The 18525-nt window shown below is 44.9% G+C and overlaps 1 protein-coding gene across 4 annotated transcripts in view; it reads right to left on the minus strand.

Moving 5' to 3' along the window:
* SIPA1L1 (signal induced proliferation associated 1 like 1) overlaps positions 8405-18525 on the minus strand; it is a 197080-nt gene continuing 186959 nt past the window's right edge. For 2 of the 4 annotated variants that reach the window (XM_021403919.1, XM_021403920.1), the window contains exon 18: positions 16689-17666. In XM_021403919.1, the coding sequence (XP_021259594.1) occupies positions 17379-17666 (288 nt within the window). In that variant the 3' untranslated portion in view covers positions 16689-17378. Of the gene's footprint in view, positions 10491-11265; positions 11348-11812; positions 11928-14249; positions 14376-16688; positions 17667-18525 lie in introns of those variants that run through there. The other 2 variants (XM_021403922.1, XM_021403921.1) reach the window with 2 other exon arrangements.

Below are 18525 nucleotides of genomic sequence, written 5' to 3' on the forward strand. Positions count from 1 at the left end.
CTTGATTCAGCACAGCGGGAGGAGAATGGACTTTGACAAGCAAACTATGCAGCTAAAACACTTTACAACCATAAAGAGGTGGGAGGAGAAACAGAAGGAATGAGCAGAGCTGCCACTTATGCCGGCTGCTCCGAAAGTAATGCCTCCAATTTTATGATGTTGGCCCATGATGTCAGAGGCGGATATTGGTGGCACAGCAGTAGAGCTTGATCCTTCTCATCAATATTCCATTACATTTTGTTGCCGCATGACAGACGGCAGAGGGGTGGTCTGATAGAAGGGCATCTGACACAGAAGTGCGGATGAAGCAAAAGGTGTCACTGAACTCCTCCATGTGGAAAAATAGCACCCACTGACATTGATTGCCGCCCTGTGTCTGAAAGGTGTGAAGCCAGAGGAGAGCAGGGAAATCGGGCAGCGAGAGCACGGCACGCACTCTGTTACTGGCAGACTCCTGCCCGGCTACCAGCACACTCCTGTATTTTCCATGGTAGCTGTATCCCGCTAACTGGCACTTACAGCTGAGAAACACCCAGCTGTCCCTCAGAGCTGCAGTTTCAGAACCAAAGAGGTCAGCCCCGACTCCTTAAAGAAACGTCTCGCAACTTTTATGCATGACAGGCCACGAGGGAGCACAGATTTGAAAAAGTGACTGTAAACAGAGCAGATCTCAGAACACCTCTCAGGGACAGCGGAGCCCCTCCGCCCATTCTCCTCGCCGGGAACCTGAGGATGAGGCGTGAAGCGCGTTGCGCAAGATCAGTCCGAAATAATCGGAAATAACGGGGGGGAAAAAAAAATCCCACCCCCTGTCCCTGCAGCGAGCGGCGGGGACGCCAGAGGGAGCCCGGACCGCGCCGCTGGAGGAAGGGCTCAGCCCGCGGGGGGCGGCGCGCCGCTCAGCGGCAGCAGTGCCCGCCCCAGGCCCTGCAGCAGCGCGGGGGCAGCCCCCGGCGCCTCGCCCTGCAGCCTACGCGACGAGCACGCGGCCCGCGGCTGCGGGGAGACGGCACGGGGCCGAGCTGAGCGACACCGACGCGGCGGGGCCCGGCTGCGGCCGCTGCCTCACCGCGTGCCCTTATGTGCCCCTCTCCGAGCTCGCCCCCTTCTGCCTCAGGGGTCTGCTGTGCTACCGTGGGATTTCGGTCCCTTTGGAGCCGAGAAGGGTCTCGGTCCCAGCGCTGCCTGCAGCCTTTGCAGATGTGCAGCAATGCCACCTGGAGGTGAGACCTGGCTAAGGCATGGCTGCATCCTCGGTTGGAAGGGGCCTCCGAGATCGGCCAGTCCCAACCCCGTGCCGTGGGCAGGGCTGGCACCCACCGGCTCGAGCTGCCCAGGGCCCCATCCAGCCTGCCCTTGAGCACCTCCAGGGATGGGGCACCACAGCTCTCTGGGCAGCTGTGCCAGCGCCTCACTGCCCTCTGAGTAAAGAATTTCTTCCTAACAAACATCTAGCCTAAATCTCCCCTCTTTTGGTTTAATGCTGTTCCCAGCCCTGCTGGCTGTAAAGAGTCACCTATGGGTAAATTGCTACATATTTCCTGTAATTTTGTACTATCTAGAAACTCAGGTGTTTCATATCCAGGATGAACAGAACAGGGTCAACACATTAGATATTGGCTCTAGAGTTTGGGGCCATCCACCTACAAACAGCTTTTTTGACGCAGCCACTTCTGAGAGAGGCACACGGGGCTACAAGCAGAGCAGGGAGCCCTGCAGAAATTCATCTATCCGTGCCATCTCTTGGAACTGACAGCGGAAGTAGCCTGCCTGTTTTAGAGCGCAGTTCCCACTTACAAGCAACAACTGTGAGTCAGTCACCGTGTTTTTGTCCCACTGTGGGACTTGCACAGAGAGAAACCTGGACTGATTTATTGTGGTCCAGCAGAGGTGGGCTAGAAGAAGCCCTAACTGAGCCACCACAGGAACAGAGAGCACACGGCACCCTGTGTGTTGGTCTGGAGGGCCTGCTGTCCCCTCTCCAACCCAGGACAAGCACTTACAGGAAAGCATCATCTAGCAACATCTATAGCACCTCCTAAACCTTACATATGCAGAAATTGCTGGGAAAATGTCAGGCATTTCTCTCTTCATCCTCCCAGTGCAGAAAAACCTGCTAAAGATGAGGTCAGGATTGTCATGGTTCCTACCCACCTCCCCCTCCATCTCTATGGAAGCTGTGTTCTCAGCCACGCCTGAGCCTCCCACCGCCTCCTGCATCAGGCTACCTCCTGGCTGCCGCAATCTGCTCCGCTTCTCCCAGCTCCTGTCTGCCACTGAAGGCACACGGTGTTGTCATCTGACAGCCGTGAGAGCTGCCAAAATCCTATCCAGTGTGAGCCAGCACATCCTCACTTCAGAGCAGATCTTTCTATTAGCTTCAGGATCAGAGAACTCCCTACTGCTTAAAGTCCTCTCCAGCTCAAGAGGCTTTCACCTCACTGGAGCAGCTCCCAGCCATGAGCAGACCCCCCCAGAAGCCAGAGCAGCGAGTGAAGGAGTTCTGCAGAAGGAGCCTTGTGGCATCTTCCAAAGCCACTCCGATCAGGCAGCTTCCAAAGGCTCTGAGTACCTCCGAAGAAGTTGCAGCACTGACAGGAGAAGTGATGAGGCCCAAATTATTAACTGAGGCCTAAGGGAGTAAGAGAAAGCCGAAGCCAAGCTCCTGGCTGTCTCAGCAATATCCTTCTACCTTCTTCAAAACACAGAGAAAAGCTGCCACACACAAACATTTTTATCATTGTCTCTCAGTAGCAAAGTACCTGACACTGCAAGGAGAAACCTCTCCAAGGAGACCAGACAGTCCTGAAGCACATTTTGGAAATAGCTGTCAGGCCTTGTGAATAAAAAGTGAGTTACAAAGTACATTAGAGTATCCCCGTGTCAGCTAATACCCAACTAAGGATTTCTGTCTTTATCACAGACATCAGATACAGAAAAGATCTTACTGGGCTTGGTCTGCCCTTGGGGAACATAGCAGGATTAGCCTCTGTAGGATGTGTGCAAGTGCTTTGTTTCCCTGTCAGCTGCAGCATTCACCCCCACTTTCCTTGTCTGACAGAGAAGCTGTCTGTACCACACTGGGATTGGGCTGGGTCAAGGGTTATTGGCACCACAACATGCCTGTAACGTCCATTTGGGAAAGGAAGGTGCTCTGAGCAGCTGACCGGGCCACTGACCTCTCCTTCCAGCCTGAAGTGGGGCTGCAGACTGGCTGAGGGCCTCAGACACCACAAGGTGAATTAGCATCATAGAATCCATAGAGTTGGAAGGGAGCTTTAAAGGTCATCTAGCCCAACTCCCTTGCAGTGAGCAGGGACATCCACAGCTAGATCAGATCTCCCAGGGCCTGATCCAGCCTTGCCTTGAAAGTCTCCATAGACAGGGCATCAACCACATCTCCGGGCAACCTGTGCGATTGCCTCACCACCCTCACTGTAAAAGACTTTTTCTTTACATCTAACCTAAGTCAACTCTCTTTAAGCCTGAAGCCGTTTCCCATAGTTCTATCACCACAGATCCTGCTAAAGAGTCTGTTCCTTTCTTTCCTGTAGCTCTCCTTTAGATACTGAAAGACCGAATTCTGTGAATGCTGTTACCTGAGGGCTCCCAGCACATTGCACCATCCAGGCATTGCTTGTAGGTCTTTCCCTGCATGACAGCTGTCCCTGTCCCAAACCTGCCTATTCCCCACCCTGTTTACCTTCATTGGGATTTCTGATTTCTCCTCCAACAGCAGTGCAGGATTTAGCAATCCTCCCGTTTTCTGGGGTCTCTCCTTCCAGTTTTCCTGCTGGACAAGTGGTGTGCGGGGTCATGGGCCCATGCCTTTCCCCACCATAGGAGCTCAGGTATAGTGGAACTGAAGTGGAGGAACCAAATAGTCACTGAAACAGGAATGGATAAAAGGAGCCTGAACAGCAGTTGCTAGGCTAGGATTTCCTATTCTGGAGTCAATACGCAAAGAAACACGAAAAACTGGGAGAAAACAGGTCCAACTAGTAACCTTGTGTGCTTTCCTGGGAGGTGCAATTGCAAATTCCCTTGGACAAAGGAGGCGATGAAGCAGCCTTTCAGCACCCCACACAAAGTGTACCTACTGGGCTGTGTGGCAGAAGGGAGGTAATAGCAGCGCTTCTTCCTGTATGCTCCTTTTCCACCTCCTGGGCTGTCTTCTAGCTGCGAGCTCAGTCAGAGGCCTTTGGAGCAGCCATCAAGTGAGCGGACAAGACAGCCTCACTGCCTCCAAGCATCTGCTGGCCGTACCAAAGGGCCTTGAGGCAACCTTCTGCCCTAAAAGTCTTTTAGAAAAATAAGCTCTTATGTGATAAGGAATGGATGAATGATTAAAAGATAGGGAATAAAAGGTGGAAACAAGCTGCAGGATTTCACAATGCAGGGAGGTCGCCATGGCAGTCCGAGAAGGATGAGTGCTAGAGGCTGTGATGCTCAGTGGACTTGATAAATTACCTGGAAAATGAGTGGGTAGTAGAAGTAAGAAACCTTATGGTGGCACGAGGATATGCTGAGTATAACTGCAAGAGATATCTGTGGAGTGCTGCAGAACAACCATATGCTCCAGAGTGACAAGGTGAGAAAAGAGTAGATAACCTGCAACCTAGAAACTCAAAATAATGGACATGGGAAAAGCGATGCTGACCTCATTATGTCAAGACGGGCTCTTGAGCTGGCTCTTAGGAATAAGGTCAGTTCAGTTTATGTCCCGTAGCAGAAAATGAAGTGTCAGGAACACTTTGGGAAGGAATAGCGAACAGAATGGAGAACGTCAGGGTAACGTGACAGCGCACCTGTGCCCCAAATACTGTGCGCACTTTTGGTCCTGCCATCTGCAAAAGGACTGAGCAGAATGTAAAGGGCTCAGAGAAGAGCAGTAGAAAAGATCTGAAAGTGCTTCCATAGGAAGAGGAAGATGAGGGCCAGGCTGGAAGAGAGCCAGCTGAAGGATGGTACAATAAAGATCTTTCACATCATGGTGAGGAGATAGGAATCAGGGAGTGGTTAAGCTGAGGAGAGTCAGATGGAACCAGTGGGTAGATATTTGAAAGAAGCTAATGGAGAGTTAGCTGCAGGGTCTCCCTGGGACAGATGAGGAGCGTTTATGCAGGTTCTGAGACACAAATCCGCAGAGGGCTAATAGATGTAATCATGACCTCACTGATGAGGAAGTTCCTAACCCAAATCACTGTAGGTATATTCCAGGGAAATAGCCATGCTCTGTTTTGGTATTTCTACCTGGACACTCTGTGCTGAATACAGAGCCGGGCTGACTTCAGTCTCATGGAATCCTACCCATCCCCTGAGCCAGCATGGGCTCCAGGTAAGGAGCAACCACCAGCTAAGCACCTGGAGTCAAAGTCTGCTGAAGTTCTACAGCAGTCTCTTGGCAAGAGGTGTCTACTGAATGGGTGCAGAACGTATTTTCTTTATTTTGGTTTTCCAATTAGTGTAACGCAGGTATTAGCTCCATATAAAGCTGGGAGACCAACAGGAAACTGAAGAGAAAAGGCTGTGCCCCTCTTCTTCTATTCTAGGTTAAAATAAATACAATTTTTAGCAATCCTACAAGTTATGGGAGAGGGGATCCTGGATCTATTGTTTCAGTTAACCAGAGGAAAGTGATACCTTTTAGTTTTAAGCAGAAAATAAGTTCTTAAAAAATACTGCTCACTTAATGTCTCTTAATGTTATTCTTTTTAACTGAAAAAATCATAATGTACTCTCTTGGACTAAGTTTCTATGCAAATTGACATCAGGAGAGTAAATCAGTCCAATTAAAATAAAAGAAGAAAAAAGAAGCATTCAGCATTTTCTGACGTAAGAATGTGAACTTTAGTTGTTAAATTACGTACAGTTGTATGTATTTCAGTAATAAATGTATCCCCTGATATACTGGAAAATATATCGTAATTGCAATACAAAGGGTCCTGTTTGGTTGCAAGTCATCACTCTTTGGTGCTATGAGACATCTGAGAATTGATACATCTTTACACTCCGTTAATACAGCAAGATATCTAAGAAGTGTACGTGTAGAACCAAAGAAAAACCCTTCCACCATGAGTCTCTGTGCCTCCAACAACGCTCAACTCCTTAAATAAGCCGCAGTTAAATCAAGCACAAGTGTTAAGTGGGGAACGTCAGCTGAGAACTAGCTGGAAAGTCAGGGCAGAACTCTGGAACCGAGGCTGGTTTTGGTGCTGCTTTCAGGCCAAGGCAGCCTTGAGGGAATCGCAGCCCTCTGATGGCCAGCAGCACTACGAGGACTCCGGCTGGGCAGCAGAGCGGCCTACCGACGTGAGGCACTCGCAGGGGAGAGCAGCACTTATCAGATGTTTGTGCTCATCTTGAAAAATGTAACCTCTTAAATGGAATGTTGAAGACACTCTGCAAAGAACGTTGAAGACGACTTCACCTGCATTTATGTTATCTCACTGTTACGATCAGATGCGGTGGGTCAGGGAGGAAATGAACTGGAGCGTCCCTGCGCCGCTGTCTGCATGGTGCTGCAGCAGTGTGGGCAGAGCAGAAGTGTGGGACACTGCACTGAGCTCTGCAGGCGCAGCCAAAGCCCACAAGCGAGGAAGCACCAGGCGAGCACCTGCTTCTGCTGCACGTTATCTCTGGCACACAGCATTCTGGGCACGGCACAGCCTGGTCTCCTGTACAGGCGAGTTATCAGCTGAGCTCCCAGCTCCTGTTAAGCAAACTCGGCTTGGGGTGTAAGATGCAAAGAAGATGCAGATTGGCCTTGACAGTCTTTAGCCTTGCTTCTAGCCAAAGCTGAAACTCCTGCAAGGGAAAGTGGCTGTTGCCGAAGAGTTCTGAAGTAAATATTTCTATTTCTACCTCTTTTCCCCACCAGCTTCACCTCACCAACAGCACAGCAAGGATTTCCTCACCACAGCTTAGAGGTGAGGGACCTTCAAAACCTCCTCATCTTGCTCCCGCCCATTAGGAACCGCCTCAGCAAAGCCTGCACCTGCTGTAAGGGCAGCAGTGGAGGAGGGACAGCGTCCCCTCTCGCCCAGGGAACCCAATTTGGGATGCCATGCGAGCTGTAAACAGCCTCCGCCCCTGTTCCCTGCTGTCTTGCAGCAGAGAGTTGCTCACATACAGGGCTGACACCGTACTGGGGTGTCTGCAAGGAGACAGCAGAACGCCTCGGAGGAGGATTTGTTAACCAGTGGGAGATGGGAGAAGGATTATGTAAAGGTTTTTATAAAACAAACCAGCCCCCACACTGCGCCTGGTTTCATGGGGAATATTTGCTGGGCCCTTTCCCACAACGGGAAAAGCTGGAGAGAAAAGGCTGTCTCACAATACCTATTCAGCAGGTCTGGAACACATCACAGCTTTCTGCAGAAAGCACAGTGCAATACAGTAACCACACTTCTGGAGTAAAGCCTTAATGTGCCGCATTTCATCCCACAGCATACCTCCCCTACACCCACAGCAGGCCACCCAGTGTCCTTCCACCATCCTCTCCTCTCAGTCCCACCCCCTGCATGCCTCAGCTCACCTCACTGCAGCCCTACACGCTCCAAACCCATATCCACACCTGCTTCGCTGTTCATCAAGCACTGCCCATCACGCAGGGAGCAGAACAGGAGGGCAGCCCCTGCTCCACGCTCCTCCCATATCCCCTGCCCAGGGAGCAGCTGCCCCAGGCTGCAGAGATGTCTGCAAGTCAGAGCGTGCACCCGGTGCCCAGCCCGACCTACCCTGCAAGGTGAAGCATGGGAACCACCAGCGCACATTACTTATGGCTGCGGGCAGGGCAGCTCTTCCACCTGCAAGAAGCCAGCTCCACTTTTTTTTGTTGCACAGAACGCTCATCCACTGGGCTGAAAAACACATTCAAGGTAATTCCTGGGTCAAAGATTAAGATCTGGAAAACCAAACAAACGGAACCACCTGACCTCCCTAGACCTGATGTTCAGTGCTTACAGATTTGGCTCTGGGATGCTGAAAGCCAAGTGAGCCCCCAGGCAGGTAAGCCAGGCTGGCTTGACCTAAACTGGCTTCCATTTCCAATGGAATGCTAGAATCTTGAGAGGTAGTAAATGATAAATAAAACCCCAAACCCTGGCCATCCTTTATTCTGTCAGCCTGGCGAAGATCAGGGAGCTGTTACAGGTAACAAAACTCGGCCATACAGTCAAGGGCAAATTGGGGAAGAATTTGTGCAGTAACATAAGCAAAACGTCAGCAGACAAAGCGTGCATGTATGTACCAAGTAAAGGCCTTCCAGTGGATGAAAAGGAAAAAACAGAGAACAAAACCCTTCCAACCCCAAGCGCTCAGTTAAGAGGTACAAGAAGAAAGCAGGAAGAAATGAGGACTCTAGAAATTTTTAAACAAACCCAACAAAATCAAAAGAAAATGGTTTAGAAGAGCCTTTAAAATGAGTTTTATTGTCAGAATTTTACAAGTAGCCTTCAGTGGCATCATACAAGAAGAACTCTGTTGCAAAACTCTAATAAATAGTCTGCCCCAAGTCCCAAAATATTTTTTGAAATAAAATAAAACCCAAACTTAAAAATAAAAGAGAATAAAAGCAAGACTTCAGGATGCTCAGAGATGTTAGCAATATTTCCCATTTACAAATTATATCAGGCATTATATAAATCTCCTTCATACAAGTCATTAAAAAACCCAAGACATTCTAAACCTTTACAAAAGCACTCCAGAAATAGTTCCAAAGAGATCCATTTCCATGACAAAACATTAGAGAAGAACTCCATGGGGATTAGCATCGCAAATGAAGTTTGAGGTTGGAGTGTAGTGTGCACTTGTGTGGAGCAAGATTAAAGAGTATGAAAAGGGGATTTGAAAAGAGCGTGGAAGTTTCTATGACAAGCCTATGCCCAACGATTTTATCCTGTTTGAGAATGTGTTAAAGGGGAGGGAGGATTGCTCTTGAAGTTTACTGCAAATTTGCTGCACCTTGTGCAAGGCAGTATTTGTTAAGGTAGTGACTGTATACTCTGAAGGGAACAGAAAAGGTTTCTCAGCACGCTGCACAGCTCGATGCTCGTGCAGACTGCAGTGCCTACACCTGAAAGGTATTTTCTGGAGAGGTAATATGTTGTGGCAAGTTGGCTGTTCCTTCAAAGAACATGAAATTAACTTTCTTGACATGAGGCAGTTTGGGAAATCTCATGCTAGACAGCTTCACTGGGAGTCGGGGATTTCAGAGCTCCAATCCTATCCCAGTACTTCGGAAAAATATACTTCTCTAATTTCACCTTTACGTATTCCTCTGCTTGTGGTCACAAAGGATTTAAAGAAAGACCTCTCATGTCATTGAACAAAAGCTTAGCAAACATTTCTCAAATCTGGGGTGATTTGAGAAGTCTGGAGAAACGAAACGGGAGGGCTGGTGCACTGAGACGGTTTATGTGGATTTTCATGGAAACATTTTGGGGAGCAAGGAGGAAATCTTAATCTCTTTACAACTTCAGCCTAAATCTTCTGCACATACGACAGTAACAGACTCCCCTGGAAGGGTCGGGGATGATCCTTAAGCGGTACAGCAGCAGTGCTTGGTATTTCAGCCTGCCTGATACGGAACAAACTGCAGCATGCCTCGTTTTGCTGTTTGTAAAGTTACTTGCAGCCGTTGCTTCCACAGGAAACGAAGGCTACCAGAAATGCTAATGCAACAGATGTGTGATAATATGCCTCACCCACGGCTCAGGTCTCTCATCTCTCTCCAGATGTTGCGATGCTGGTACTGTACCTACACTACAGACACACGCTCTCTGTAACGTATGGGAAGGTAGCACTAGCAATCAAGCGCAAATTGCTAAGGAGACACCTAAAACATTGCATTACATCCCCTTGTCTGTGGCATACTTCAGAAAACAATGTAAGAAAAGCAGTAAAATAAACATTTCTTTCTAATTTCCTAGATGTCATAATATTTGCCAAAGCTGCAAGGAAAAGCAGATTACCTGAAACAGACAGAAAGGAGATAATGGAACCAGAGGCAGATGGAGCAGCGAGCCTGATCCAGCCTCCAAATCGCTTTGTACGTAACTGATAAAGAAACAATGTGCAAAAAATAGACATTCACATTTTAGCAGTTAAACTTTTATTTTACCTCTTTAAAATTATTTACTTTGTTTTTCTACAAAAGGCAGACATTGATTGTTGATCTGCAATTGTTCGGAGTGCGCGCAGAGATGCAAAAAAGGGTTATTGGAGGATGGAGAACGGGGAAGTGCTCTGACTATACTTTCACATGTCATGATTAAGGTGGCATTAAAGCTTAAGTCCCAGGAATAATATTCATTACAGATAGTTTCCTTCCCCATACACTGCTCTCAGTTCATATCAATTGTGTTGAAAACCCACTCGGTGAATTTCTTCAGCTTCTCAGTTGCATTCTGGGATTCCTCCTGTAACCGCAAGTTGTCTTCCCGTAAATGTTGCACTTCAGCCTGAAGATTGGCTTTGTCCTCTTTTTCCTTGGGCATGAAGAAAAACACAGATCTTAGTGATAATTCTGGATCATGCTTCCTATCTACATGAGTGGATGGAAGCGGCAGGAATCTCCCAGTGAGCATGAGTCTCACACTGCGTAAAAATTTTATGTGCAGTAATAGATGGTCTTATATTTTAGGTAGATTTGTTACGTTTCATTCCTTACTTTTTGCTTGAGCTGTCAGGGTATTTCTATTAACAAATTCAAATAACAGAGGGCTGCCTCTCCAGGTGGTGAAATAAAATCGGTCACGCCCTCTTGTGTATGAACAAAATATGGAACTACCAATGGTTAATTAAATAAAGGGTAGGACACATGTCTGGAGATACTTCCCTAGCTAAAAGACTTTTCACCCGAACACAGCAGAACTTTCTTGGACCAAGCAGGCAGTAACACAACACTGAAAGTTTTCACAATAGAAATGATATGGTTCTCACTTTTCAGCATTGGCAGGATTCATTTACACAGCAGTATATATTTACATGGACTAACAGTCACCTGAATTAGGAGTGTAGGTACTCAGAATCACTCTCCTAACTCAAGTGGAGGAGTCAGATGCCTACAGTTTAGGCACTGCACCCTCATCTTGTGTAATTGGAAGCACAGCCTGAGAAAAGTAGTAAAGAAATGTCATTTTCTCACAAAAGGATAAGACTGTCACAGGCTCGGGCATGACAAAGCAAAGTTACAGAGTAATTAGTATCACCTATCAGAACCAAATGTATGTCTTACAGATTTTCTGTAGTTCAGAAATGTACCTTCCTTAAATCCTCTTGCAGCATCTTCAGCAAACCTTCAAGTTGGTCCACTTTAGAGGCAAGAGTTGGAGGAGATTCTTTACTGTTGGAAGTAGGAAACAAGAATAAGTGTTTACAGATTTTTACTGTCTTCACATAGGGTATCTAACAGCCTTGTCCATACCAAGTTGCTGTGTGTGTGTACTCAGTTACGCTATGAATTCACAAAACCAAGAAAAAGTACTTAACACAGTGCATGGAACATGTGCAGCACATTATCTAGGGGAACAAACTTAACCCATGATTAAGTGCTGCCATCCCATCACATGGTTTATCTCTATTTCTGTTCATTACACCCGCCTTGAATTACCACAGCTACGGACAACCTCACACACACACACCTCAGGCAAGAAGGAACCTGCACAAAGGTTCAGCTGTACTTACAATTCTTCTGTTTTCACTTTCCAGCACCATGAGAACTTGTAAAGAGTTCCAAGAAGGCTAGAAATAGCTTCCAGACAAAGGTATTTTTACTCTTTCCCTCAGTTTATGTGGTATGCTTGCTTACCCTGTATAAGGCTTTATCTGTGCAGTAAGCTGGTCCTCAGCCTGATCACCACTGGAGGCAGCGCTCACAGGCCTGTGGTTTTCATCCGCAACAGCAAAGAATGAAGCTCGCTGAACTGAAAAGACAGACATGCAGAGAACGACAGTAGCACCAGTCATGATGATTTGTTCAAGCATCATGCAACAGATACATTGCAAGATCTCAAGGCAATCCAAGAAGCCTGTCTCAAGACCACAATATGATATACCGACATCAATTTGACAGAAGCAAGCTGCTTGGCTAGTGTTTGTACTAGCTCTACCACTGTATTGGATTCAACAAGTGTGTCCTAGAACTGGTAGAGTAGTGCATGCTCATGTAGATCATGTATCACCTTCAGGCTAATAACTGCTCAGGTAAGGGAGAAGCCACAGAGTGCAAAGTAGATGCCCCAGTGGCACCTGCAGCATCCATATGGGTACACTTCCAGTAGAGGCAAGAAATCAAGCTGGAACAACAACCTCTGTGCAGAACCTCCTGGGTATACCTACATGGCACTGCCTGCTGATTCAATACCTGTATTTACTTTGCTGCACTCCACAAATGATCTCTATCTCGACGAAAGAAATGCTCACTCTGCATAACTTATATGTGGGAAATAAACAGACCAGGGTCATTTTTCAGAACCAGGTTTTTTTTTTTTTTCCTTTGCCTTATTATAAAATCTTTTCAAACTGAAATGTGAAATCTCTTTTCTGCCTTGTATCCGTACATTTTTTTGTCCTATAACTGCTCCCTCACGATGTTTTAACACATCTCTAAATCACTACCATGTGGTGCAACTGCAGTCAGTGACTGGCCCTGCCCCTGGAGTTTCCTAGCACAAACAGAAATGTGAACACTTTTTAGCTTAATAAATTAACACCTCTCTCCCTCACCAGCTGTTGATCTCTCGCTGGAAACAGAGATTTTTTTTTTCTGCTTGGCAAATTTTTTAGTGTGCTTTCACCAGGGCTAATATTAACAGGCATTGCTATTTGATGCAATTATTCTTGTTCCTTTCTTTTTTCCTTTGACAGGTTGCAGGAATCCAAGCAGATTTTGTTTCAGCTGGTTGCAGGTATCGCTAGTTACAACTCTAGGGGCTTGTGCTGAAGACATCATCCATGCAGAAGAGAGTGCACAGGGCTGGCTAGTGCTTGTCAGTCCTTGCTGGCACCTAGCAGAGACTATGGACTAAGATTATATGCACAACAGATAGCTGCTCCCTCTCCATGTCAAATCCTGAATATGTTTTTACAGTGGTTAAGATAAGGTTGCCAACAAACATGCTACCCTAGCTCTTACTGTTCCGAGTGTCAGTCTGTTACCTTCACCACTCTGACTTTGCTCACGCTTCTAAAAAGAAATGCAAGCGAGTCTGAGGTCTACAGAAATGAGGAATTCAGGTTGTTGAGGACACTGAAATCTAAGGAGATATTAAGAAAGGAAATCTTTTGAACAGAAACTGCTGGCCACAGTGCAGTGTATTAAAACTTGAGTTTCATCCCTATGTTGTGGCGAACACGACAACAGAGCAGAGCACAAACCATGTCTTCAATGTTAACTTACATGTGCACTACTTTAATGGTGTGTCTGACTGCTACCAGAGAACAGACAAGAAAGGAAGTCACTCCACAGCTTTCTCCAGCCATGCAGAGTAATGTTCCAAAGATTCACAATCAGTGAAAACACCTTCATCAAGGTGGGTCAGCATTTGTGCAGAGATTAGCAAAAGGTGCTTCTGTTTAATGCACCTAGAAGAACTTTCCACTGGATTATAACAACTGTAAGACAAACTCCCTTTGGGCAGAAGAGTATTTCACTTTAAATTCAAATACATCTAGGCAGCTTACAGTTCTCTTCATTTTGCTAAGTGTCAAGGAGATGGAAAGTGCTATAGGATGAAATGACACTTACGTGGAAGTCTATGTATTTGGAGTACGCAGAGGCATACAGAAGGGCAATGGAAAACTATACGTCAACAAGGCACATTTCCTAAATTACCTTGGGAAGTGTGCTTCAGCTGCACTGTAGAAACTTCTTGCTCATGCAATAAGCAAACAATCATTAATGTGTTCATATGCTTCTTCCCTCTGCTCTTTGACTCAACTTTACACTTGTGACAAATGTTTTTCTTAGCTGTTATGTCTGCAACTGCTTTACATGACGTGAAAAATGGCCAATTTCACAGATGTTTGGCCAAAGTGTAGCACAGAAGGAATTCAGAATGAAGAAATGCCACTTCATACATGCAAACAAAGTTCTAGGCTGTTAAGACTTGAGTTTCTGTTTTAAAAGAGCTTAAGGCTCACACTAATAAAACCAATGAAATTAAGGGTCAACCCCCCCCCAAAAACCAGTCCTTTATGAAGCACAGAGAAGAATCAACTTTAAGTATTACATTTTGAAAATTTACCTTCAAAGGCTTTGGCAGCATCTACCAGGTTTGACCAGTCCAGATCAGAGGCAGAGTCAGGCAATGGCATAAGACCGGGGTCTGGCATGGGCTGCCGTCTTTGCTCCTGGATATCTGTGAGAAGGGCTGGGCAGGAACAAAGGTGGCAGTTTATCCCAGTTGGAAAAAATAATAATAATAATAGTAAAAAAAAAAAAAAAAAAAAAAAAAATCAAAACAACCAAAAAAACCCAAACCAAAACAGAGTTCCTTTCCTAATACTAAAGTATCTCTTTTTCATTTCGGGGGGGGTGGGGGGAATATAATTTCTGGATCTAAACAACTCAGCAGAACATTTGATCAACCACAGTTAACCAGAGCATGTTACACTTTCTGAGATAGTGCCTCTCACCAGAACATTAAGTTTCTTCTGAATCTGCCTCAATCTTTGCAGTTAACCACTTAAAAAGTCAACCTCTGTCTCCTCCCAGTATTGGGGTGGGGGCAGTACTCTTCTACCCAATGATTCCTTTGCACAAGTTGAAGGAACTATGGAGGGCTCCGTAGCTCGCTGGGGCTTCTCTACTCCCTGGCACCTATCTGCTTCTCTAAACAGTACAAGATTGTTGTTTGCCTTTTTCATCTTCTATTTACAAATACTGTAAGCCAGTAGGAGCAGACTTAGACAAACCAAGAATCTCAGAACAAGAGAACTCCGAAAAATACCCAAGCCCATCCATGAGCTGGTATATGGCCTGCTATGGGAAAAAAAAATATTAACAGTGGCAAGCTTGAAAAAGGATATAGAGAAATAAAGTTCCTGTAATTTTTGTGCAATCTGTTGCCTAGCAAAGTGAAATATTTAAATTATCGCCACTAATAAGGGAAACAACAAACCGTGAATTGAGCAATTATCTGTTATATTTCTATTTGCTGGCCAGTGAATCAATAAGCACGCAATGTCTGGTCAGTAAGCACACATGTAAGCTCAGAAGCAGTAACAACCTGCTTCCTCATGCCCTGTGCTTGGTGAAGCATAAAGGAAGTTGTGATAAATTTGAGGCAGCATTAGGAGAAGTAGAGAACGTAGTGGTGAGTAGATGGACTACGCACATAGGAGGAAGTTGCAGAGAGGAAAGGTATGCTTAAGAATCAGTTTGGACCAAGGCAAGGTAAATCTAGGCACTGTGAACAGGAAGACAGCCCAGTGGGCAGGGCATAGACCCACCAGAAGATAAACACAATTAGTTGTATTGCTTATTTTTGCCTTTTTAAAGAATATTCTAATAACTATACAATTTCAATAACTTTCAGAACTTTCTAACAGCTTTAAGTAACATTGCTGCCTGGGAAACAATGACTAGAAAAGCAACACTGCAGTTGCTCTTTGCTCAAAAACTTTGGATTTTTTTGTGTATACTTTTCATAAACTTGAGGTTAGCTCAGTGGCAACACTGAAGATTCTTGTATTGACTCCCCAGAAGAGGACAAATATTCGCTAAGTTCTTAACATAGAAATGTTTACAACCAGTGAAAAGATGAACAGAATTAGAAGTAATAGAACTAACCATTTGAAAAATTAATTGTTTTAAAAGTGTCAGTTGGTTGTTAATTAAGACAGATGAGTAAATAAAACTACTTTTAGCTTAAAGTTTTCCCCTCTTCAAACCAAATGAAGGTGCTCTGGAGTGGCAGTTCTTTGTTATTGAGATCTCTGAATTAAAAGAACTCTGAAGAACTTGAAGCCAACAAATGCTTGAGGTATTAAATATCCAGTTCTACTTAATCCTCCTCCGAGCAAAGGCAGCTGGGGAGGAGGAAGGAAAGACAATTCAGGTGTCACTCAAGCAGCCAGTCCTTTTATTATGCTGGCCTACATTTTACAGAAAATGCAAAGTCTTATTTTGTTGGCAAGTGTATAAAGATTATGTGCTAGAAGGAGTAATCATTCTGCTGTGGACAAGAACATGACAGTGAGAGAAGGTTTTTCAGTTTAGAAAATACTGGCATCTGAATGAAAGGAGTCCACATGCTGCCTTCCTCTTCTACTCAGATGGCATCATTAATCTTCTGACCCCAAACCCTCAGAAGCCAAGTCCATCAGTCAGTTATACATGTAACCAAGTCCACAAAGTTATTTTAGCATATATAAAAAGAAGAACTGAAGAGAGTTTGGCTCCCTAACACACTATACAGAAACGACAACTCAAGAAAATGTCAGGTTCAACACTGAAAAGTGATGTCTGGTCACCACAGACAGATGAAAGATATTTAAAATAGATTTCTTCAGCACTCTTCAACATAAAATGTATCCTAAGTATCCCAGTACAGACAGTGCTTAGTGCCTACTGTAATGAGTTGAATTTATTGACAGTCTTGCATTGAAACATTAAAACATGAATGAATCAGAAAAGTTCTCCTTTAGAAAATACTGCAGAATCCCACACTGTGGGATCTAGCTTTTTTTTTTTTTTGAAAACATGCTTAGTACACATTTAGTTCTAAGATACAGCAAGAATCTGTGAATTTCCCTTTCTCACCAGCTGAGAAATTCACATACAGTAACACAGCTTATCACAAAAACTTATTGGGACTTTTCAGTAGACTAATGGGAGAAACTGAGTGCCTTCTTGACAACAGTTTAACAAGTAACTCTCCCTTGTAGAACTGCTAATGTGACCGAAGTTAAGTAACTCAAGTCCTGTACAATGAATAGGCAAGTGAGCGAACTGAAAAATTGCTGGCATAATAAAAGCTGTTTTTAGTGTAGTCATACATTCAGAAGTCCACCACATTTATACACTTTCATACCATTATTTCCCTAATAGCATTTTCTTCCCACGATCCCATGCTAAAGTAACTGCCACCCGAAGTTGTCACCGAGAGACAACTAGGCATTTGTTATTTGCCCATTGGCCCAACTCATCCTGATGACTCTGAAGAAAATGGTGAAAGTTTACAGCTGATGAGGCAATTATTGTGCTCCTTCCAGAAGGTAAATGCATGACCAGTCATGCAACCTCATACCCACTGAAGGAAAAAAATTCCCCATCTATTTTATATTTTCAGGCAGGTGATTTGACTCTTCATTTCAGCAAAATCAAGATGGAAGTACTATCTGCTGTAACAAACAACTTTGCCTTAACATAATTATGATAGATTCCTTTGAAAATAGGAAAGCCAGAAACACTTACCATGTAGCGATTTCATTCCCAAAGTATACGATGGTCTCCGTAACGGCAGCGATTTTGGGAGAGAAGGGTATGTGCTGGTGAACAGGACATCATTTGGCATGGCTTGGTCCAAGAGTGAGGCCCGTGAGGCAAAGAAGTGGTCTCTTTGACCACTGTAAATACTCTCATCTGACAAAGTCCTTTGCAAGGCACGCCTTGTGGTAGGAGTGCTGGGAAAGGGAGACTGACAGGACAGAGTGTGTGACTATACATTCATAAAAAAGAAGAAATAAAAAGGAATAAAAAAATCAATACAGAAACTTTTGAAATGTACGCTGAAGTGATTTCTTAAAACTTTTTATTTGAATGAGAAAGCAAATGTTAGTATAATATTTTTTTTCCCCAGAGTGGATGGGGAAAATGAATTAAAGGAATCTGCTTTGATGGAGATTGTAACTAGCTAACAAATTAGGTCTTTTTCAGTCCATCTTACAATTCTGCTTTTAAGTATTCTTTCAGCTTCGACTAAGGAGCAAATATCAGCCTCCCTCATAAATTCTAGAGCTCTCATGTAGTGGAGATTATGTTTACAGAAACAAACCAAATGCTGCATAAAATAGAGCTCTCCTCATACCTGGGGAGGCTGCCTCCCCACACATAGAGCACAAACAAACGCCAACTAATTAAAAGTCTCATTTTACTGAACAACTAGGAACAACACTACCACTTCAGTTCTTTAGAATGACTTGAAAGAAAATTAAATGAGTTGTCCCATTAGTGAGAGAACTTGTGTCTCACCCTCTTCATAATCCTAGCTTCCTCCAAGCTTGGCACACACAGAAGCAATGCTGTGGTTAGCCTGGAGCTACATGCTCATTGGCCACTGCTAGTGAGCTGCTTTCACACAATGCATACCATTCCCAAAAGCCCAGACACCAACTTTCTACTCTACCAGCCACAAACGTTCATGAAACCTGTGGCAATATAACCATCTCTGAGACACAACATTTTTTATGGTTTGGTTGAAATTTGGTCCAAAGGCTTTCATGGAGAGAAGGCAACACAAGAAAAAGACCTTGCCACCCTCATCTGCTCTGTAAACACGTTTGAACAAGACAGGAAAG

The sequence above is a fragment of the Numida meleagris genome, chromosome 6, assembly GCF_002078875.1.
Source record: "Numida meleagris isolate 19003 breed g44 Domestic line chromosome 6, NumMel1.0, whole genome shotgun sequence".
NCBI classification, from domain to species: domain Eukaryota; kingdom Metazoa; phylum Chordata; class Aves; order Galliformes; family Numididae; genus Numida; species Numida meleagris.